The sequence below is a fragment of the Oncorhynchus keta genome, chromosome 22, assembly GCF_023373465.1.
Source record: "Oncorhynchus keta strain PuntledgeMale-10-30-2019 chromosome 22, Oket_V2, whole genome shotgun sequence".
NCBI classification, from domain to species: Eukaryota; Metazoa; Chordata; class Actinopteri; order Salmoniformes; family Salmonidae; genus Oncorhynchus; species Oncorhynchus keta.
Genome location: NC_068442.1, coordinates 12,664,225 through 12,687,820, shown reverse-complemented (window position 1 = coordinate 12,687,820; position 23,596 = coordinate 12,664,225). Strand labels below are relative to the sequence as shown.

At 41.2% G+C, this 23,596-nt stretch overlaps 3 protein-coding genes across 21 annotated transcripts in view; 1 reads left to right on the top strand and 2 right to left on the bottom strand.

Annotated features, from left to right (window-relative positions):
* The window catches only part of mical3a (microtubule associated monooxygenase, calponin and LIM domain containing 3a), a 157,213-nt gene that overhangs the window by 53,203 nt on the left and 80,414 nt on the right, over positions 1-23,596 (top strand). For 4 of the 19 annotated variants that reach the window (XM_052474797.1, XM_052474800.1, XM_052474794.1 and 1 more), the window contains exon 1: positions 4,538-4,797. The exons of 2 other annotated variants lie outside the window; for them this stretch is intronic. The gene's annotated coding sequence lies outside the window, so the exon portion shown is untranslated. Of the gene's footprint in view, positions 1-4,534; positions 4,798-23,596 lie in introns of those variants that run through there. 13 more of the 19 variants (XM_052474798.1, XM_052474791.1, XM_052474793.1 and 10 more) reach the window with 9 other exon arrangements.
* Positions 16,753-17,076, bottom strand: LOC118400824 (ATP synthase subunit a-like). The gene has a single exon (XM_035797816.2). It carries the CDS (start codon positions 17,074-17,076, stop codon positions 16,753-16,755), a length of 324 nt encoding a protein of 107 aa, XP_035653709.2.
* On the bottom strand, positions 17,539-18,012 carry LOC127910565 (uncharacterized). The gene has a single exon (XM_052474618.1). It carries the CDS (start codon positions 18,010-18,012, stop codon positions 17,539-17,541), a length of 474 nt encoding a protein of 157 aa, XP_052330578.1.

The window sequence follows — 23,596 nt, the reverse complement described above, 5'->3', positions numbered from 1 at the left end:
GTAATTACAAATTAGCCTCTCACACACATGCTATGTCGCGTCAAGTCAACATTTCGAGTGGAAGTTCATGCAGCATCAATATCAGTGGCAGAGATAGAGAACCTTTATCTGAGTTTGGAAGTCAGCTTGGCCCTCCAGTACATCCAATGATAAAAGAGTGTCTGCCTTTCTGGGTCCTAGAGAGAGCAGCCACGGTCTCTAATGTGCAGATAGCTGATAGTGTGTGTACGTATATATGTGTGTGTAATTGCGTGAGTGCGTGTGTATACAGTGCATTCGGAAAGTATTGAGACCCCTTCCCCTTTTCCACATTTTGTTACGTTACAGCCTTATTCTGACAAGGATCAAATTATCCCCCCCATCAAGCTACACACAATACCCCATAATGACAAAGCGAAAACAGGTTTTGAGCAATTTTTGCAAATGTACAGTGCCTTGCGAAAGTATTCAGCCCCCTTGAACTTTGCAACCTTTTGCCACATTTCAGGCTTCAAACATAAAGATATAAAACTGTATTTTTGTGAAGAATCAACAACAAGTGGGACACAATCATGAAGTGGAACGACATTTATTGGATATTACAAACTTTTTTAACAAATCAAAAACTGAAAAATTGGGCGTGCAAAATTATTCAGCCCCTTTACTTTCAGTGCAGCCAACTCTCTCCAGAAGTTCAGTGAGGATCTCTGAATGATCCAATGTTGACCTAAATGACTAATGATGATAAATACAATCCACCTGTGTGTAATCAAGTCTCCGTATAAATGCACCTGCACTGTGATAGTCTCAGAGGTCCGTTAAAAGCGCAGAGAGCATCATGAAGAACAAGGAATACACCAGGCAGGTCCGAGATACTGTTGTGAAGAAGTTTAAAGCCGGATTTGGATACAAAAAGATTTCCCAAGCTTTAAACATCCCAAGGAGCACTGTGCAAGCGATAATATTGAAATGGAAGGAGTATCAGACCACTGCAAATCTACCAAGACCTGGCCGTCCCTCTAAACTTTCAGCTCATACAAGGAGATGACTGATCAGAGATGCAGCCAGGAAGCCCATGATCACTCTGGATGAACTGCAGAGATCTACAGCTGAGGTGGGAGACTCTGTCCATAGGACAACAATCAGTCGTATATTGCACAAATCTGGCCTTTATGGAAGAGTGGCAAGAAGAAAGCCATTTCTTAAAGATATCCATAAAAAGTGTTGTTTAAAGTTTGCCACAAGCCACCTGGGAGACACACCAAACATGTGGAAGAAGGTGCTCTGGTCAGATGAAACCAAAATTGAACTTTTTGGCAACAATGCAAAACGTTATGTTTGGCGTAAAAGCAACACAGCTCATCATCCTGAACACACCATCCCCACTGTCAAACATGGTGGTGGCAGCATCATGGTTTGGGCCTGCTTTTCTTCAGCAGGGACAGGGAAGATGGTTAAAATTGATGGGAAGATGGATGGAGCCAAATACAGGACCATTCTGGAAGAAAACCTGATGGTGTCTGCAAAAGACCTGAGACTGGGACAGAGATTTGTCTTCCAACAAGACAATGATCCAAAACATAAAGCCAAATCTACAATGGAATGGTTCAAAAATAAACATATCCAGGTGTTAGAATGGCCAAGTCAAAGTCCAGATCTGAATCCAATCGAGAATCTGTGGAAAGAACTGAAAACTGCTGTTCACAAATGCTCTCCATCCAACCTCACTGAGCTCGAGCTGTTTTGCAAGGAGGAATGGGAAAAAATGTCAGTCTCTCAATGTGCAAAACTGATAGAGACATACCCCAAGCGACTTACAGCTGTAATCGCAGCAAAAGGTGGCCCTACAAAGTATTAACTTAAGGGGGCTGAATAATTTTGCACGCCCAATTTTTCAGTGTTTGATTTGTTAAAAAAGTTTGAAATATCCAATAAATGTCATTCCACTTCATGATTGTGTCCCACTTGTTGTTGATTCTTCACAAAAAATACAGTTTTATATCTTTATGTTTGAAGCCTGAAATGTGGCAAAATGTCGCAAAGTTCAAGGTGGCCGAATACTTTCGCAAGGCACTGTATAAAAAAAATAAAAACAGAAATACCTTATTTACATTAGTATTCAGACCCTTTGCTATGAGACACGAAATTGAGCTCAGATGTATCCTGTTTCCATTGATCAACCTTGAAGTGTTTCTACAACTTGGAGTCCACCTGTGGTAAATTCAATTGATTGGACATGATTTGGAAAGGCACACACCTGTCTCTATAAGGTCCCACAGTTGATAGTGTATGTCAGAGCAACAACCAAGTCATGAGTTAAAAGGAATTGTCTGTAGAGCTCCAATACAGGATTGTGTTGAGGCACAGATCTGGGGAAGGGTACCAAAAAATGTCTGCAGCATTGAAGGTCATGAAGAACACAGTGGCCGCCATCATTCTTGAATGGAAGAAGTTTGGAACCACCAAGACCGTTCCTAGAGCTGATTGCCCGGTCAAACTGAGCAATTGGGGGAGAAGGTCCTTGGTCAGGGAAGTGACCAAGAACCTGATGGTCACTCTGACAGAGCTCCAGAGTTCCTCTGTGGAGATGGGAGAACCTTCCAGAAGGACAACCATCTCCATATACAGTGGCCAGACGGAAGCCACTCAGATCATGAGAAACAAAATTCTCTGGTCTGATGAACCCAAGATTGAACTCTTTGGCCTGAATGCCAAACATCACGTCTGGAGGAAACCTGGCACCATCCCTACGGTGAAGCATGGTGGTGGCAGCATCATGCTGGGGGGGATGTTTTTCAGCAGTAGGGACTGGGAGTCTAGTCAGGATTGAGGGAAAGAGGAATGGAGCAAAGTACAGAGAGATCCTTGATGAAAACCTGTTCCAGAGTGCTCCGGACCTCAGACTGGGGCGAAGGTTTACCATCCAACAGGACAAAAACCCCAAGCGCACAGCCAAGACAATGTCCTTGAGTGGCCCAGCCAGAGCCCTGACTTGAACCCGATTTAACATCTCTGCAGACATGAAAATAGTTGTAAAGCGACGCTAACCATCCAACCGGACAGAGCTTGAGAGGATCTGCAGGAAATAATGGGAGAACCTTCCCAAATCCAGGTGTGTCAAGCTTATTGCATCATACCCAAGAAGACTCGAAGCTGTAATCGCTGCCAACGGTGCTTTGCTGAGTAAAGGGTCTGAATACTTACGTAAATGTGATGAAGTTTAAAAAAATGTAATACATTTGCAAAAAAATCAACTGTTTTTGATTTGTAATTATGGGGTATTGTGTGTAGATGAATGAGGGGAAACAAACTATTTAATCAATTTTAGAATAAGGCTGTAATGTAACAAAATGTGGAAAGTGGTCTGAATACTTTCTGAATGCACTGTATGTGTGTGTTACAGGGGCTCTTCCTGCCAGCATAATACACTCTTGTTTTTGGTGGGCTCACAGCTGCATTCAATCCCCCTGAACACTCACGTTAGAACAGATAAGGGCCTATTTGTGATACGTTTATCTTGGCTTTATCTCAACAAGTCACATTTTAGAGCGGTTGTTCTGCCTCTCCTTTGTGAACATTTGTACATTTGCAACACACGTCACTTTGATACTGAAGTGTGTCTTATTAAGGGCCAGCCAGCACCGGCATGCCATTGACCTTTCCTTTGGAACAGTCATGACACTTCAATGCTATTAGTACAAGAGGCAATGTGAGTTTATGGTGGTCGTATAGAGATGATCTTTAGGGTAATGAATCTCTGATGTGTTTGTTCTGGCAGGGCAAGCTAGGATCCTTGACACCGTCATTTTCTTGGATGCTTGATTCACAAAGAACAACAGGAGTAGTGTAACAGTGACAATGTTGATTTTTGTCTGTAATGTCTCTCTCTGCTCTGGGCCTTTTCATCCGATGTCTTGCCAAGTGGGATCAAATGGGAAACCTAGCATTTTCTCACACAGTAATTTTAGTTTGATGAGAGGCATTGCGCCCACTCAGCCTTTTCTCATCTACAGTTTAACGTTAAATAACCAAAACCATTATAGTTCTTTGTGCTTCACTGCTTGTTAAACTCGCCCTGCCACATCAGATAGACTCTAGACTAGGTGACAAGAATCATTTCTTGGAGCACCTACCTGCACCTACACGCCCACTTTCATCAAATACAAATGTCGCACAGCATCGCATACACATATTGATCTTAGCGATCAAACAGACAGGTGTAACAATTCCACAAGGCTTTGCTGCCTCTACTGATGTTTTGGTCTATTGACTGCGTCCCACTCTAGCGTCACGTTCGAAGAAACCAATCGGATTAAACGGAGTTAAAACATACGGTCTCACTTTGAACAGTTGAAGGGGTTTCTCGTTGCAGTTGTCTGACATTCAGAGTTGTATAACAAAATGAGAACTATTCCCTTTGATTACAGCAATCTAGTTTTTCTATATAGTGGTTTAATGTATGTCATTGGAATAATTGCGCAAATATGTTGTCTTCGAAAAGCGCTTCTCTTGTCGAAGGTTTATGCCACCCCCTCAACATCGTTATGCGCTCTCCCTCTCCCTCTGTCAGTTTTCAAGTTGCGTCTTCTCGCTGAATGTGCCCAACCAAGCTGCTGTATAGCCCACATAAAACATAGCTACGGTACATACATACATACCAGGCGGAATATAGAAAAGGCAAGAATAATCGAAATAGGATATCTTCCCGGATATATGGCTGGATTCAATAAACATATGGACCAAAGCTAAGAGTTGCATTCGCGGATCGTTTGTAACAGTGCCGATTTGATGAGATTCTAGCTAGCTAACAGGAGCTAGGTAAGTAGGCTACTCCTCCTGCACGTTTCGGAATGTCACGCTTTGGTGATTAAATTGTTTAAATAATCAACTCCTTCACATCCGTTACCTTTTCTGAACTGTTTCTCCTCTAACATTGACGTGCATTCGGCTGCAAAATACCATTTTCACTCGTTGTTTACATTAGCAGTTGCCGGTTTTTGTTGGTTTGCCACATTGTAACACATGAAAGAGCTAAATTGTATAAATTATTGGCTATTATGTATGCATATCGACGTTTCATGTACTGCAAGTGGTTGACATTTTACCCGGCTTGTGACATTGTCTAATTTCGCATGAAACAATTCTCTGTTACGCACGAGATGAGGTAGACCTTTCTGCATTGGCTATGATCATTATTGGTCCTATATACACAGTAGGTTACACATTTTTAATGCACTCCCATTTTTTTCATATTAGTAACTGGTAGACGGTATAGACTAAGCTATTTATAGGCTATAAGAAAGTGGACTAAAAAGTCTACCATGACATCTGTCCTCATCACCCCTAGACCAGGCTGTTGGTATGTCTCCGTTTTCTATTTGAGGGAGAGATGTAGGTTGGCTTCTTATGCAACTTGTTTTCTTGCTCAAAGCTAGGAATCTCAAATTGATTTATGCAGATTATGGAAATGCAGGTCAACAACAGGGTTACACTGAAACACTGGAAAATGTTATTATTCAAGACAGGAGGGAGACTGACTGCAAAGCATTGACGTCCCTAGGCACAATGAATGGGAAATATTGCACAAGGACAACAGAACGGCCCCATTCAATGTTAGAAAATTCGGTCAAAATGTTTAATATGTGCCCTTGTCAAACCATGTTTGACTCTCAAATGCCATTTTGGGTAACTCAATCTTTGCAATACTAGCTTAATGTACTGTACATGACTCATTCTGACCCAGATTTGACCATCAGCACATACCCAAAAATCAGTCTGTGGCTAAGTGATAAGGTCTCAACCTGACAGACGTTTCCTCTGTGGACAAATGGGTTCTTACTCCTTCTTAGCAGAGCAATCCTTTGCATTTAGCCTACATCATTGATTTAGATTTTTGCTTGATTCCCCTGATTCCACTATGCTGCATTTAGCCAGGCCATTTAGGTACTGTATGCTCTGGTCATCCGAGGCCAGAACAAAGGTCTTGGGTCAGTGTTCATAGGTGATAAATACATTGCTAAGTGTCTGGGCTAACCCAGGCCCCTCTGGTCTGTGCTACTATAGATCTGCAGTCCCTTTCCCTAGAGACCCGGGATACAGTCAGAGGAGGAAGTCTGCAGGCTGACTCAGCTTTTCCAGCTGATTTTGAAGGAAGAGGCTGTTGCAGTCTAGTTGGACAGGTTGGAGCTAGATTATAGAATCAACTCTCTCAGCTCTCACTATGCCACTTCACACAGGGGTCATGTTCATTAGGGACCAAACGGAAGAAAATGGACTAGAACAGGGAGAGACTACCTGGACTTGTCTAATAAGAAATGCACATTTTTGTTTTCTGTTGCAGAACATTTTGCTATGGTGTGCCCTAGCTAATATGACCAGGGAGAGAGTGTCCCTGTGCTCCTCTGACCTATAACACAAAGTGACTGACTGGGATATGGAAGGGAACACCAGGGAGATGAAAGCAAGTGTTTAAAGTCAACTCCGGTAGAGGAGGAAGTAAACAGCTGGAAGTGACTGTCAGATTTCCCCTGAAAAGCATGGTAACTTGACCCCCCCAGCCTAGTGTGTTTGGTAGCCTTAAAAGGATATGTCTGATGCCCATGCCTGTGCCAGCAACTGTTATGGTTGATGTTATGTTTTGTAACAGCTACCTCAGGAATTTATTGAGCAAGCGGCCATCTTTCATTTTAAAATCTGTCCAGTGTTCCAAATGAGGTCACCCTCGACCATTATCTCAAGAGTGTTGAGCCAACAATCTCCTTTGGCTCATGGAAAAGGACATACCATGTAAAAGCAGCCTACCGTGGAGTTCATGTGGCAGTTATAGTAGTAACTGATAACTTCAAGGAACACTGAGGTAGTCCTATCCAGTACCAGACCAGAACCAATGAACAATAATACTGTCAAGTTTGAATGAAAATTGTGCTTTTCCCATTGAGGGCAATATACAGGACATATCAGTTGTTCTTGACATGTCACAATCTCACCTTTATAGCCAGTTAGTGTAGGCTATTTGGACTAATCTATACATTGACGGCAGTTTACTGATTCTCATTCTTCAAACCCTTTATGTCCTTCTGAAGGTCATTGTTGTCATATTTCACTTTTTCATCGGTTCTTCGAGGGCAACTTCAACTTAATCAAAATAGGCAGACCTAAGGGACTTTTACGATAAAGCACTTAGCTTCCTGCCAACTTAACCAAATATCTAAGTATGCCATCAAATATTAAAGAGCTGGAATTAGAAATGTCATTATATCAAGAATGTGGTAAAAGCTGTGCCAGAAAAGGCATTGCTGATTGTCTGATTTAAAGCATGAAATCTAATGGTCAATTGCTTGCTTGGGGGCATTTCCATGTAAAAGGACCCATGAGCATAGGAGCATGTCAAATGAAAAATAAGTCTATATTTTAGAGAAATTATGGCATATATACATTTTTCAACCATTTTCCCTTTTAGGAATAAACAAAGGCTTTGATTTCTGGTCAAACAGATGGAGAAGGGGTCTTAAACAACATATTTTATATTTAGTTTCAGGAAGAAAAAAATTCTGCCTTCTGTAAATTTAAGAAACCTTGTATTTCCGTTATCAAAAACCTACATAACTTGATGATATTTTGTAATTTCTCATGAGGGAGGATAATGAAAGTTCACAGAAGTAACAAGTAAAGGTAGACCTACCAATTAGTCAGTGTATTTACTGATTACTTTTTGTTTATGAATTGATTAAACGTGTAATTCTGTTACCAAATTGGGAAATCAATAAAAGTCACAGACCACTGTTGGGTCACTTCACACAGGGGTCATGTTCATTAGGGACCTACTGAACATCTCTTCCACTGGCATACTGTTATGTTCAGCTCATAACTGTTTTCTCCCCTTTTGTTGTCTGAATGCCAAAGCAAGACTGAAAACCTTCTGGACAACCCCCCCCCCTCTCTCGCTCTCACTCAGCCCCTCTCTCCTTTCTCCGTCCAGTTAATGGTCACCTGTCCCGGTTCTTACTGACACTTACCATGACACCAACCCTCTTTAAATTTTACTTTAACAAGCATCCTCACCTACTGAGCACCAGCCAACAGCGAACGTCCATGGATGTTGAAAAGTGGTTGAAATTTGGTCAGTCCGCACTGGCCGGTCCAAATCTGAACCAATCATAGATGTCTATGTTTCACAAGTTTGGACAGTATAGTATAATGTACTGTACTGAACTCTAATCTGCTGTACTGTACTTTGCTGTGCTCTACTGTGCTGTCCAAACTTGTGAAACAGACTTCTATGGTTGGTTCAGATTTGGTCTGGACCAACCAAACGTGGTCTTGTTTGGGGGCAGAGCTCATTACAATAATAGCCAGTGTGTAGAATATTACCCAAACATGCGAAAGAAGGATATTGCATTTTTCCAACTTTTGTGTACAGGATACATCACCATGAAGGGAATGATATTCCTATCCATAATAATGCATTTCTGTACAGTACAGATCAGGGACCCATGATGTCATTCCGTTACCGGATGTAAATCCACTTCACCTGCTGTAGTTCAATAATCAAATATATATTTCTCAAACTCAAGGTGTCATGTCATAGCTGACACCCCATTCTTTCTGCAAACATCGTTTGAATCTTAATGTGGAGCAGATGTGACGTTTTTGTAAAACGTGGTCGCATAAAAAAACTGAGGGAGATTTTACTGTAATTCTGTTACCAAACTTTGCATCTGTACGTTTCTGCCAGTAAATGTGTTTTTGTGAAAATTTTCTGCGTAAACTGTTCAAATATGCTTTTTGCATGGACTTGTATGGTATGTTAAACATTGAAATCAATGGTTTTTGTCTGGCAAAAAAAAAGGTGTAATTAAAAAGGTGTAATTCTGTTTCAGTGACATTGCCATAGGCCTGAGGACATAATATGCTGTTTCTACAAGCTTTGATATGGTGATTTGGAGTGTACCAGTTTTGAGCTCTTGAGGGTCAGGACTGGGTCACTGTGAAAAGCATGCCCAAGTCAGACGAAGCTGTTTACATTTAGCCACTTAAGTGACCCTTGAACTTTTCCAGTGCAGCCGCAGTGGTTTTTGTTAAGCTGTATGAAAACCGGACATACAGGTAATGTGGGCTTTTTACAATTTTAAGACCAGATGTTTTTGTTTTAAGGGTTCAGCCCAAAAGCATGATACTTCTCTGAGCTCCATATGGATGCTTGCACAATTGAAGACAATTATGTGTGGAGAATAAAATGCAGAATCTCTGTTTTAAATATCCAGGGTCTGCAATTTGTTATTATTGTATGATGTCCAAATTTGTGAATCATTTCCCTTTAACTTGGGGTATATTTGCACGGTAGAATTCAATGGCTATAGTCAATTTTTACATGTTGCCTTTGAGCTGCTTTTTGAAAGCAAAAGTCAAATTGAAAACAGTGTTGGTATTGCTGAATTCGATTCTCATAATAGCAAGCTAGGACTGGTGGTTTTGCTAGCTAAACTAGCAAGTCTGTTTGTTTGGTGACCATGGCAACTGCTGTGTCGATCTAGTAAAAACGTGCTAGCTACTTCAATGGATGTGGGGAAAAATGTATACCGGCAAATGTGTTCAATTATAGCCATGGTATAAAAGGGATAATCAACTTTGGGCTCTATGCGTTTTCTGGAAAACAGTGCAACTCAACTCCATGGAAGGTCAGTTCCACTCCACTAGTGCGTCGTGGAACACACCGTCCACATTGTTCATTATTTTCCATAGCACGCCCCTAGTTGATTATTCCTTTTATACCATGGCTGTACGACACAAACCCTGAAGACTAAATGATTAATATACCATTGCCTGCACTGAGGCCAGGGAGCAATGACACCCCTGGGTGTAGTACACAGCTGATTTCCCCTTCAAGATTACGCTGACTCTACCTTTCAAGTCACAGGCATCCAACACTTTTTCTCTGTTAACCGTATTTTAAAATGTTCCTCTTTGTTGTAAGTTAATAGTTGATAAGGCCACTGTGCTTTATTGATAACAGGCTATACTGCAAACATGTGCAACTCTTTCTCCCACAACACCCCTGCCCAACTCAAGCCCATCTCTTGAGACCACATCATATTTCACATTCGCTAACCCTCTGTATGTCAAGGTGCTCCCTGTCCCCATTACCTTCTTATCTAGAGAGAACATCATAATGGAACAGATTAACAGAACTGTGCCTGCTTGTCATAATGTCAGACTTGCTCTCATGGTGGCCCACCCCTCAGGGTCGTGTGTGCTACCCACCATATTGTGTCTCACAGATAACCTTCCCCCAGTGCCAGGCCACTGCCACCCTCGCCCCCAACTGCCCCCTGCTGCACATCAAAGCACACGGTCAGGAGGCAATGAGGCACTTCCTCCCACTCCACCTCCTCCTGTTCCTTACTTCCTTAGCGACGGTAGTCTGGCATGCCAGGCGAGGGGGCAGGCAGAGCGAGAGAGATGGTAATAGGAGAAGGCACACAAGCATGAGAGGTAATGAGTGGGAATCCATAGATGGATTAGGAGTTGGGCTTTGTTTTGTAGGTCAAAGAATTATCCATTTTTTCTTTATGTTATGTATTTGTCTTTGTTCTTCAGGTGTAGAGCTGCATGTGCTGTCTTCCTGACCACTGTGACAGCTGTCAAGACTACATGACCTATGTTAATTCACCTCACATTGCCTGGCTACATTCGATATCTCTACTGGAGGAGCACTTGCTCAAGTCAAATTCCTTTAACCATATGCAGTTCAGATACTTGAAATCTACTTAATGCGGATGTACAAAAACACCCCAAAACTCTTGAGTGACATTCACGAATGAGAAACAGAGGAACCAAAGAACTCACTTTTCACAGGCTGGCTTCTTCACACGACGTCTGGCCAAGCGTTAATTTAACTTGCCCCTGCTGCACGTAAAATCTGTTTGGGATTAAAGTGTAATTCAGGAGGAATCTTTTTTTCCATGCTTTCAGGTGAAGCTGTCAGCGTGTTTGACGGCTCGGCATGGTGCAGGGGTTTGGTTACCTTCCCACTGAATGAATCGACAGCAGAGCTGCTTCATTCACACAGGGAAAGCCTTTCTTCTTATGGCCCTGGGTGTTTAGAGTTGGCAGCAGCGTCTCTTACTAAACTGGGCGCGAGTGCGCATGTTGATTTTTGTCCATCCACACCAGATGGGATCAGGACACGCAGGTTGAAATATCAAAACGAACCCTGAACCAACTATATTAATTTGGGGGTTAGGTCGAAAAGCATTAAACATTCATGGAAATTTAACTAGCTAGCTTGCTGTTGCTAGCTAATTTGTCCTGGGATATAAACATTGGGTTGTTATTTTACCTGAAATGCACAAGGTCCTCTACTCTGACAATTAATCCACAGATAAAAGGGTAAACCAAGTTAGTTTCTAGTAATCTCTCCTCCTTCAGTCTTATTCTTTGGACTTCATATGCCGGCTGGCAAGCAACTTTAAGGCGCATTACCACTACCAACTGGACTGGAGTGTGGACCTCAGTTCATCATTCAATCACCCACGTGGGTATATGCTCCTATAACCCAATAAGGAAATGGGAGAGGTGGGACTTGTAGTGCGTCAAGAGTCACAAATAGGACCAAGTTCTATTTTAGCGCCGGGCTATGCAGATGGTCGTTGACGCGCATGAGCAGCCTTTCCCACTTCTCCTGTCTCTCTTAGCCAAGTTGGCCTGGCCTGGTGTTTGGCTTGGAGCCTCCTCATGAGAGGTAGGTGACTGAACACTCCACTGCTGCTTCGGTGAAATGCTGAGGGGAGATCTTAAATAGTCTGTGGGAGGAGACTCCTCCAGTGCTGCCTGGGGGCCTGCTGGGGCAGGGGGGTTCCAACAGTTCCATAGGCCGTTGGCCCTGGGGTCCTACGGCTGGTGGGGCCAACCTCTCTCTGTCTGTCTGGTCATTCTATGATGGACCATAGGTCCACTGATGGTGTACCCTCTGAGCTGCTCATATTTCCACTCATGCAGTGGGGTTAAAGTGTGTGTGTACTGCACTGTACTGTAGGCTGCAGGATTATGGCTTGTGCTCTGGGAATGTGTGTGTGGCACAGGACAGACATGTTGAAAGCCTGAGCAGTAAATGCTAGTCACTACACTACTGGCCATGATAAGGTAACCACATTTAAAACACCCAAATTTGGGACAACCGGATGAGTTTGCGGGTCAGTGTAGCCTACTTTTTTTGAGGGAGCCACCATCACTGTCAAACGTGAATGATATGCCAATCATTTGATCTCAATCAGTTTCATGGGAAGATGCATTAAGATCTTCTCCAATGACTGTTTCCTGAGCCAATTAGAGCAGATGGTGTTAACAAACTATTAGACTTCCTGTATTTTGTTTCAATCCAAGGGCATGCTGCCTAGTGGTGTGCTCGGTTGATTTTTGGCTGCCTGGTAATAAAAAAATAAAAAAAGACTAGTCAGCTAACCATACTAAAATCTCAAGAGGGAGATACCTAGTTAGTTTTACTACTGAATGCATTCAACTGAAATGTGTCTTCCGCATTTTACCCGACCCCTCTGATTCAGAGAGGTGCGGAGGGCTGCCTTAATCAACATCCACGTCATCGGGGGCCCGGGAACAGTGGGTTAACTGCCTTGCTCAGGAGCAGAAGGACAGATTTTTTTTTTACCTTGTCAGCTTGGGGATTCAACCCAGCAACCTTTCGGTTACTGGTGCAACGCTCCTACCCACCAGGGTAGGTACCTGCTGCCCCTAGCTTACTCTTTTGCATCGTGCAAAATTTGGTGATGCAGAAATGAGACCACATGCTGTTTTTATGAAAATCTGGAAATATTTGGCCAAGGAAACATAGTTGGTCTCAGGGACTGTAAAACAGTTAGGAAGGGAGACTTTTAAAAGGGATTGAGTGAAGTGGCAACAAATACTGTGCTTTGAATTAGCAACTAATAAGCATGGAGAGCCTCACAAGCTTGACGAAATGACCTTTCAGTCTAATACGGCCATTTTATGACTTTTGTAGCTCTTTGTCAGAAGTGCACTTTTTGTAAGTAGTTAGGCCTAACTGTCCTCCAAGTCTAGCTTGAATATAGTCCAAAAGGATTTGAGGTAATGTGATGGTTGACAATAGGCCTATTACATACATCTCGTCCTGCGCTGTGCAGAATATCAGCTCTCAACAACGGTTGGAGAAGTGTTTTAGCATCACCAGTACCACATCCTTATGATTTGTATATCTTTCCATAAGTACAAAGTGACCGAAAGAGACCGGTTGGAATGTCTGACAGAAATACGGGGACAAATCAACCTTTTTTAAATAATAATGTCGACCCTCCACAGGAAACCTATTGAGATCATAGAAATGTGGATACTAGAATTGACATGACCATTTAAGATGACATTCAATGGTGGGTGGACTGGCAGTCTTCTTTGTGGTAGTAATTAGAAGTTACAATTTCAATTAAATGTAAAATGTCAGTGGTGTGGCAGCTAAATTGCAGTGGTCTGAAGGGATACTGTAGGTCCTTTCTATGAATTATATTTCTAGGATTGAAATGACACCCACCCTGCATTCAAGGGCATGTTGTGTCTTAACCGAAGGCAGGCTCAACACAAAAACATCAGATGATGGGAAATGGGGTCTAAGCTATGCAAAAAAGTTGTTTTTTTTAAAGCACATTTTTGTCAAGAAATAATACAATTACAAACAGTGTTGTCAAACTCAACCGTTTATATTTTCCAGTGATGAGGAACCTTTATCTACGGAATGTTTTGGCATTCAGGTCCAAAAATGCACTTTCTGACCACTTCCTCCATGGGCAAAAATGTAGCTAAAAGTTTCAATCAAATGGGATGCTGTCAAAAAGTGATTTAATTCAAATGGATTTACCCTATGAACAAGGTCCCACATTACAAACATTGGCAAAAGGCCAATGTCAGTCAATGGGGGCTGTTATTGTTATTCTCATTCATTCGAAAGTGATATATTGCATCTGCTTAGCCTATAAGAAATGATTAATTCCAATGATGGTAATTCCATGACAACAGGGTCATGGTCAAGATTGACCACATGTTCCAAATGTCATGCATTTTGTCCCTTTGTCCTAGATCCCGCAACCAAACAATCATGTCCCGCATTTTAGCAACGAATTCAATCACCACTCCTTTTAAAACGGATATTCCCATTCAAGTCAACATTCAACTGGACCTCCAACTGTCTTTGTGGTACGATTTGTAAGTTGACATTTCAATTGTATTCCCATGATAGTACATTTAATCAGCCAAAACATGACATCCACCTTGTATCCAAGGTCATGTTGTCTCAACTGATGACAGGCACAACACAAAATCCTTAGATGATGTAAAATGGGGTCTAAGCTACAACATAATGTGAAATATGAAATAAATTGGAGTTTACACATTTTTTAAATAATTGATGTCAAAGGGGGAAAAAAATGACATTTTGATAAACATTAATATCAAATTGTTTGACAACCCTGTGTTTGTAAGCTTATAAATTATATCGATCTCAACTGTTTATCTTTTCCAGTGATGAAGACATGGATGTCTCATGGCATGGTGGGTTATGCAAAATGGGTCAACTTTGAGCAGCTTTATCTATTTGAATGCTTGGGCATTCAGGTCTACAATGGGCAAATATGTATGGAATGTTTCTTTCAAATCAAAAGGGGTGATGTCAAAAAGTGATTGAATTCAAGAGGGTTTACCCCATCCTCGAGCCATACTGAAATGCAGCGTGTCATTGAACTTTGCGTGGCTCAGTAGAACATTGCTGTTAGTTGACTTATTCTTCAGCAATTCTGCAACCAATAATGTATTTCATTATTTCATCAACAGCTGCTGTTGTGTTTTGAATCATGAACATGGTCACGAAAAACTTGAACTCTCTGAATGGCAAGTGAGATTTCATAATGTAAAACCCGAGAGAAAGCGAGAGTCTGTTGTAAAATTATTGCTACTGGTTAGGAGGAGTATTATGGCTCGAGGCCACACAATAAACGACTCTTTCACAAGCAGAAGGCTTCTAGATGAAAAGCAAACATGTTCCTAGTCTGAGGCCTCTTCCTCCTCTCCGGCTCCACCATTTCACAGTTGACGTGACTAAGCCTTGGAAACTACTCGCTGTACGGCTCTGTTTGCTTACAGGTTTCAGGTTAGATCCCTAGGAAACTCAATCTAATGAGTAACTGGAGATACGCCACCACACACCCTGCTATTTCCTTAAAGTATGCAAATGCTTGGAAAGATAGTCAGATATTGAAATCCCTGGAACTGTGTAACCAAATGGATTTATGACATGCAGTAGCAACAGATGCTGATTTTGTGGCTCTATTTATTAGCCCTGTATTTACTCCTGTATTTGCTCCTATCTTCCTCTGTGTTCCTTCGTGTGTGTTGATGGCATTGGCAGATGTAATGGCTGGGGCAACCCAGGGCTGGGAAGGAGGTGGTGTCTGAGTGATTTGAGAGGTAGCCTACACCAGGTGAGTGACTGGCGACTAGCCTGGCAGGCTCCTGTAATTGAGCATGTAGATGAAAACACACTGGCCATTCAATCCGATTATACAGCTACTGGTACTAATAGAATTTAAAAGGAGCAATCCTTTGTTGGCGCTAAATACTCCGCTTGAGTAGTTAAGAGATTTTGAGTTACTACTGTAGAGTAATTAATTTCTTTCCATGGCTTTGACTGAGTTCCCTAACAAATCCGATGACCCATAGTCTGGGATGGGATGATTTTTTAAAAGAAAAATCTGGAATTCAATCACTTTCCAATTCAGAAGAAATCCCATGTCCAGTTAAATTGGCAGGAACTGAAATGGAATTCAACTCTGTCCTTAGTTCCCTCCGTGAAGGGTCAGTCCAGTGTCTGACCCAGTGGTGCCATATGGAATATTGTTTGCGTGAGCTGTAGGACAATTGATGTTGTGGAAGAGATGGGTAGAGAGGTTTTTGGGTGAAGGACAGGCTCGCAACACAGGCTGGCTGAAACCTGACCGCTTGAACATGTGAACATAACCAGACAGCCTAGTTAGAGAAAATTATGATAGATCGGACGAGATGCCCAAGAGGTGTCTGTTATTCTGCTGAGCATTAGTTTGTCTGGATGGAAATGGTTTTCCAGTCTGGTGCGGAGGTGAAATTCCCCACACATTATCGCAAGTGGTTTTGTATCAAAATCAGAGCAGTGGTTTGTGAAGTATGACTATTACAGCCTGAAATATATGTTTTTGATTCATATAAGATGTGAAAGACAGATGGTTCGAAGTTGGTCTTTGCCAGATGTGGGTTTTGGTTACAGTCAACAACAATTGTGTACTCTATGTGCTCTGAATCTTTGTCTTTTCGTAGATTTTTGACTAGACAACCATCTGTTCCTGCAGTGGAAACTGAAAAAGGGAAAGGGTTGAGGCCTGCCCTTGTATGTTTTAACTTTTATTAGTGGTATGTACAGGATACACATGGTATACACTGTCCAACCAAGTGCTTACTTGCAGGTTCCTCGACAATGCAACACCAATAAGAAAATAACATGTATTACATGAACAGGTGGTACATGAACAGGTGGTACATGAACAGGAGGTAAATTAACATGTAGTACATGAACATGTAGTAAATGAACATGTAGTAAATGAACATGTAGTAAATGAACATGTAGTACATGAACATGTAGTAAATGAACATGTAGAACAGGAACATGTAGTACATGAACATGTAGTAAATGAACATGTAGTAAATGAACATGTAGTAAATGAACATCTAGAACAGGAACATGTAGTACATGAACATGTAGAACAGGAACATGTAGTACAGGAACATGTAGTACAGGAACACGTAGTACAGGAACACGTAGTACAGGAACACGTAGTACATGAGCACGTAGTACATGAGCACGTAGTACATGAGCACGTAGTACATGAGCACGTAGTACATGAGCACGTAGTACATGAGCACGTAGTACATGAGCACGTAGAACATGAACAGGTAGAACATGAACAGGTAGAACATGAACAGGTAGAACATGAACAGGTAGAACATGAACAGGTAGAACATGAACACGTAGTACATGAACACGTAGTACATGAAGTAAATTAACATGTAGTACATGAAGTAAATTAACATGAACATGTATTAAATGAACATGTAGTACATGTATTAAATGAACATGTAGTACATGTAGTACATGTATTAAATGAACATGTAGTACATGAACATGTAGTACATGAACATGTATTAAATGAACATGTAGTAAATGAACATGAAGTAAATTAACATGTATTAAATTAACATGTAGTAAATTAACATGTAGTACATGAACATGTAGTACATGAAGTAAATTAACATGTAGAACATGAACATGTATTAAATGAACATGTAGAACATGTAGTACATGAACATGTATTAAATGAACATGTAGTAAATGAACATGTATGAAATGAACATGTAGTACATGAACCTGTAGTAAATTAACATGTAGTACATGAACATGTAGTACATGAAGTAAATTAACATGTAGAACATGAACATGTAGAACATGAACATGTATTAAATGAACATGTAGAACATGTAGTACATGAACATGTAGAACATGTAGTACATGAACATGTAGTACATGAACATGTAGTACATGAACATGTAGTACATGAACATGTAGTAAATGAACATGTAGTAAATGAACATGTAGTACATGAACATGTAGTACATGAACATGTAGAACAGGAACATGTAGTACATGAACATGTAGTAAATGAACATGTAGTAAATGAACATGTAGTAAATGAACATGTAGAACAGGAACATGTAGTACATGAACATGTAGAACAGGAACATGTAGAACAGGAACATGTAGTACATGAACACGTAGTACAGGAACATGTAGTACAGGAACATGTAGTACATGAGCACGTAGTACATGAGCACGTAGTACATGAGCACGTAGTACATGAGCACGTAGAACATGAACACGTAGTACATGAACACGTAGTACATGAACACGTAGTACATGAACATGTAGTACATGAAGTAAATTAACATGTAGTACATGAAGTAAATTAACATGAACATGTATTAAATGAACATGTAGTACATGTATTAAATGAACATGTAGTACATGTAGTACATGTATTAAATGAACATGTAGTACATGAACATGTAGTACATGAACATGTATTAAATGAACATGTAGTAAATGAACATGAAGTAAATTAACATGTATTAAATTAACATGTATTAAATGAACATGTAGTAAATTAACATGTAGTACATGAACATGTAGTACATGAAGTAAATTAACATGTAGAACATGAACATGTATTAAATGAACATGTAGAACATGTAGTACATGAACATGTATTAAATGAACATGTAGTAAATGAACATGTATGAAATGAACATGTAGTACATGAACCTGTAGTAAATTAACATGTAGTACATGAACATGTAGTACATGAAGTAAATTAACATGTAGAACATGAACATGTATTAAATGAACATGTAGAACATGTAGTACATGAACATGTAGAACATGTAGTACATGAACATGTAGTACATGAACATGTAGTAAATGAACATGTATGAAATGAACATGTATGAAATGAACATGTAGTACATGAACATGTAGTACATGAACATGTAGTACATTAAGTAAATTAACATGTAGAACATGAACATTAAATGAACATGTAGAACATGAACATGTATTAAATGAACATGTAGTAAATGAACATGTAGTAAAACACGTTAACATGTAGTAAATGAACATGTAGAATGTAGTACATGAAGTAAATGAACATGAACATGAACATGTATTAAAAATGAACATGTAGAACATGTAGAACATGAACATGTATTAAATGAACATGTTTTTAGATTTGCTAACTTCTTAGTAATGACTCGGGACGTCGGTTTTATAAGAAAGCTTCTTTTAGTAAGAATACTTGTTTACGTTACATTTAACAACAATGGTTTTGGTACAGAGCAATGCAGGTAAGATGCTGTCGGAAAGTCAGCTACAATCACTCGCACCTGCACATAATTGGCGCGTTATCACTCATTCCTCTCGCAAGGCATTCTGGGACTTGCAGTCAAAAAGCATAATTCAACACAACCCAATACAATTACATATGCAAATAAATCTAAAGAAATATCTTTACAGATACAGCTCAAAGAATAAACTTAAACATTAACTCAAACACATTAAAGTTACAACACATGTAGAACATGAACATGTAGAACATGTAGAACATGAACATGTAGAACATGTAGAACATGAACATGTAGTATATGAGCATGTCGTACATGAACATGTAGTATATGAGCATGTCGTACATGAACATGTAGTATATGAGCATGTCGTACATGAACATGTAGTATATGAGCATGTCGTACATGAACATGTCGTACATGAACATGTCGTACATGAACATGTCGTACATGAACATGTACGACTAGAATAGAATGGCTCACTAGAATAGAATGGCTCACTAGAATAGAATACATTTTTAGACCAAGTATAATACAGGGAAGGCACAATTTATAGTCCAATATTTACACCTGTATCAGGGAAGGGGGGGGTTATGGGGCAAGTGTTTTAAATTGTGCTGTATTAGCAATAGCAAATCAGAGTCTGGTGGCAGCAGTTGTGATGTGATTGAGGGAAGACAGTCTTACAAAAGGTATATTTGATTTAGAACAGAATGGTTAGTGACCAGGGCTTAGGCCAACCCCCATATATTCACCTATTGACTTCAGGGCTCTAATAATGTTGACATGGGCAAAAAAATGATATAGAACATCCGTAGTATAGTCTGCCCAGGTCAGTATGTGCTCCATAAATGTTCTGATAACTTTAAGGTCTAATATCGCTCCATATTTCCACAGATAATGTTTATATGATGTTGGATAAGGACATGATAATGCTTTCATAAAGCATTTGTTGTGGAACCAGAGTTTCATCTGGCTTCCACATAACCATCTGTGTGTAATTTTATCTTAACTAGTGTGGAGCCCTACAGCTGCTGCGGTCACGCATTCCCTTCGCCAAATCTCCGCAGCCTGTTCATAATCACACCTTTTATCTTGTCCTTGTCGTCTGTCTGTCTGGCTGGCTGGAGGGTGGCGGTCTGTGCAGATGAGGACTGACTGGTGATCCTGAGTTTGCCACTTGAATGCGTACAACTTTTCTCAGAAAGGGCCTTAAATCAACCCATACTGTAACTCCATGACATTTCTGATTTTCATAACCACCTGCCTGGCGAAAAGTAATTCACTTAACGTGAGCAAGAATTGAACGTGTTTTGTGTCCTCTCCGGACCGTACCAATCCAGCCAGCCTTGGTACGTTTTGCTCCACCACCCAGTCCCTCCTCTGCCTTTAATCTCAGACAGAGCATGTGAGGGGAGTTGAGCTGTCAGAAATCCTGCTCGCCGCTAATCACAGGACAAAAAACTACCGCTCCATTCATCAAAATCACAATTTAACCAACACCCATCCATTTTTTGACACTACCTGGACTTACCATTTGGTTTGGAAGTATTGAAACCAAACCATATGATTTGAATGGAAAGTATTATAATAAACATGAAAGGTGAATGTAATAAGCGCTCATAATTTCAAATAGGTTACATGTCATATTAAACATATTAAACAGCATATAAAAACTCTAAATAGGTCAGGAGCCAGACGGGGAGACTAAGAAGGAAAATGAGTCCATGCGATGGTTCCTGGAGAGCAGGTCAGCAGTGGAGAGTATCCTCTCCACACCTGCAGAGCCACTGGGGATGATAAACACCCTTTATGCCACTCTTGTTGGCTGGGCAGGGATGCATTTTGTTCTCTATAGGTAGGCCTGAAGGTTTTTAGGCTAAATAACCCAATCAAAATGGAAAGCTCCTTGAAAGAATATGCCAGACCTATTGGACCAAAATCAACTATGGCCTATTGTATAGAAAATAGAACATATATTTTTGTTTATAATTACGTTGCTATAATGACACATGGCTAGCTACCCACCACGTTGCTATATTGACACAATTAGCTACCCACCTCTTTCCTTTCTTTTAGCATGTGCACATAGTAAGTACGCCATCATGCTTTCGGGATATGTGTCTTTTCAGGTTCCACAATGATTATTTAGTTGTGGATATCACATCACTGCACTCCCTCTCTTGCTATTGGTCCTCATCTTTGTAAGTCACCTTGATTTAGCACCTGTGTGTTTGATCGGTTTCTTTATGAAACGATTTAGCTAAAGCAAGGGGCTATAGATAGCAGAACACAAGTAGACTACAAATGCATGCTGGGACGGGCATGCCCTGATCTCGTGAAGTGAGCGTTATTGGAGTGAAATTGGAGCGGGCGAGAAGGCCGACGATCCAGCCTTTTGGAATCTCGCTCAGCCTCCAGTCAATTAGACACACTCCTCACTCCAGCTCCACTCTGCTCACATACTCTGAACACAGAACCACATTTTGCGGGCGCTTGCCAGCTATTCGTCTGTCACTGATACTACCATAACTTACACACAGCCTCATCCCAGGAGCAACAAGAGAAGGACAGCAGAGATGATTGTGTGACGACACACTAGCTGCGCCACTGGGATTCCCCTGGTCCCCCAGGTGTGGTTCACTTCATCCACACCACCTGACTGCTCCGTAGAGGGGATATGACATCATGCTGTCACCTTACTGTGTTGTAGTTCAGACAGCAGTGTCAGGGCTAGTGATTCCTGGAGCATCGAGAGCCCTTTCCGGGAACTGTCTCTGGAGGCTTCCATCGCAGAGTTCACTGGGAGAGTGCTTCTCTCTGTAACAAAGGAAAAGAGAGGAGAGTGAGGAAGGACAGAGGGAAGCATAGTCTGGAAAAGGGACAGTGGAGACAGGAGGGGGAGGAAGGAATTAGATGATTGAGGTGATTTATTGCACATTTTCACTCAACGTTTTAAAGCTGAAATCCATTGTTTGACTAGGTTATCTGAAAATAACTCTTGTTCATTTACATCTTAGTCATTTAGCAGACGTTCTTATCCAGAGCGACTTGTAGGAGACGTAAGGGTTAAGTGCCTTGCTCAAGGGCACATCAACAGATTTTTCACTTTGTCAGCTCGGGGATTCGAACCAGCAAACCTTTAGTTATTGGCCCAACGCTCTTAACCGCTAGGCTACCTGCCGCTGTCCTCTTGTATTGTAGGCTACTGATTTGTAAATGAACATTATTTACAGTACATTTTCCTGTAACATGGCAGTGGACTTCAGTCTCTGGTTGAAGTAGGCTCCAGCCTTAATGATCTGTACATAGAGACCAGTGGACTATATGATAGAGGCGATAACACATGGAGGGGGAATTGCACTTTTGGTCACCTTTTTTAAAGGGATCTTCACGTCACACTATTACTCTTTACTCAATCCAAAAAGTCCCATTATAAATTGCAATATGGGTCAGGTGGGGATCAGTTGAATGCTTGTTCTATTGCCAACATGACTAGCTAAGATATAAAATACGATCTTACAGTGTTAGTCTTTCATAAGGAAATTCAGAGAAACAGATTGTTGTTTTGGTGCGCATAGAAAGGAGTCATGAGTGCATTCATGTGCGTGTCCCGCAGTGAACAGACAAACAGGCTAATTCTGTTCAGAACAGCCTCAATTCGTCAGGGCATGGACTCTACGAGGTGTCAAGCGTTCCACAGGGATTCTGTCCCATGTTGACTTCAATGCTTCCCACAGTTGTGTCAAGTTGCCTGGATGTCCTTTGGGTGGTGGACCATTCTTGATACACAGAAAACTGTTGAGCATGTCCTTAATTTCATATGCGGAGTTTGGTTATTCTCCGTAATGGGTCCATATGCACAATTACTGCGTCCATAATACCACAGTCGACTGCAGTTACTGCACTTTTACTACAGTTTCAAAACTGCAATGTTTTTTCTGTAAGTGATGGAATCGGATATTTCAAACCACCAATCTGATTACCCTGCGACTTGTGTCCGAACAGTCAAATCTTGATTTATTTGCCCTTTTTAGACTGTCACAGGTGCACCTCAGCTACACTCAAGGTACTAAACGACATCATAACCGCCATCGATAAAAGACAGTACTGTGCAGCCGTCTTCGTCGACCTTGCCAAGGCTTTCGACTCTGTCAATCACCATATTCTTCTCGGCAGACTCCGTAGCCTCGGTTTTTTGGATGACTGCCTTGCCTGGTTCACCAATTACTTTGCAGACAGAGTTCAGTGTGTCAAATCGGAGGGCATGCTGTCCGGTCCTCTGGCAGTCTCTATGGGGGTGCCACAGGGTTCAATTCTCGGGCCGACTCTTTTCTCTGTATATATCAATGATGTTGGTCTTGCTGCGGGCGATTCCCTGATCCACCTCTACGCAGACGACACCATTCTATATACTTTCGGCCCGTCATTGGACACTGTGCTATCTAACCTCCAAACGAGCTTCAATGCCATACAACACTCCTTCCGTGGCCTCCAACTGCTCTTAAACGCTAGTAAAACCAAATGCATGCTTTTCAACCGATCGCTGCCTGCACCCGCATGTCCGACTAGCATCACCACACTGGATGGTTCCAACCTTGAATATGTGGACACCTATAAG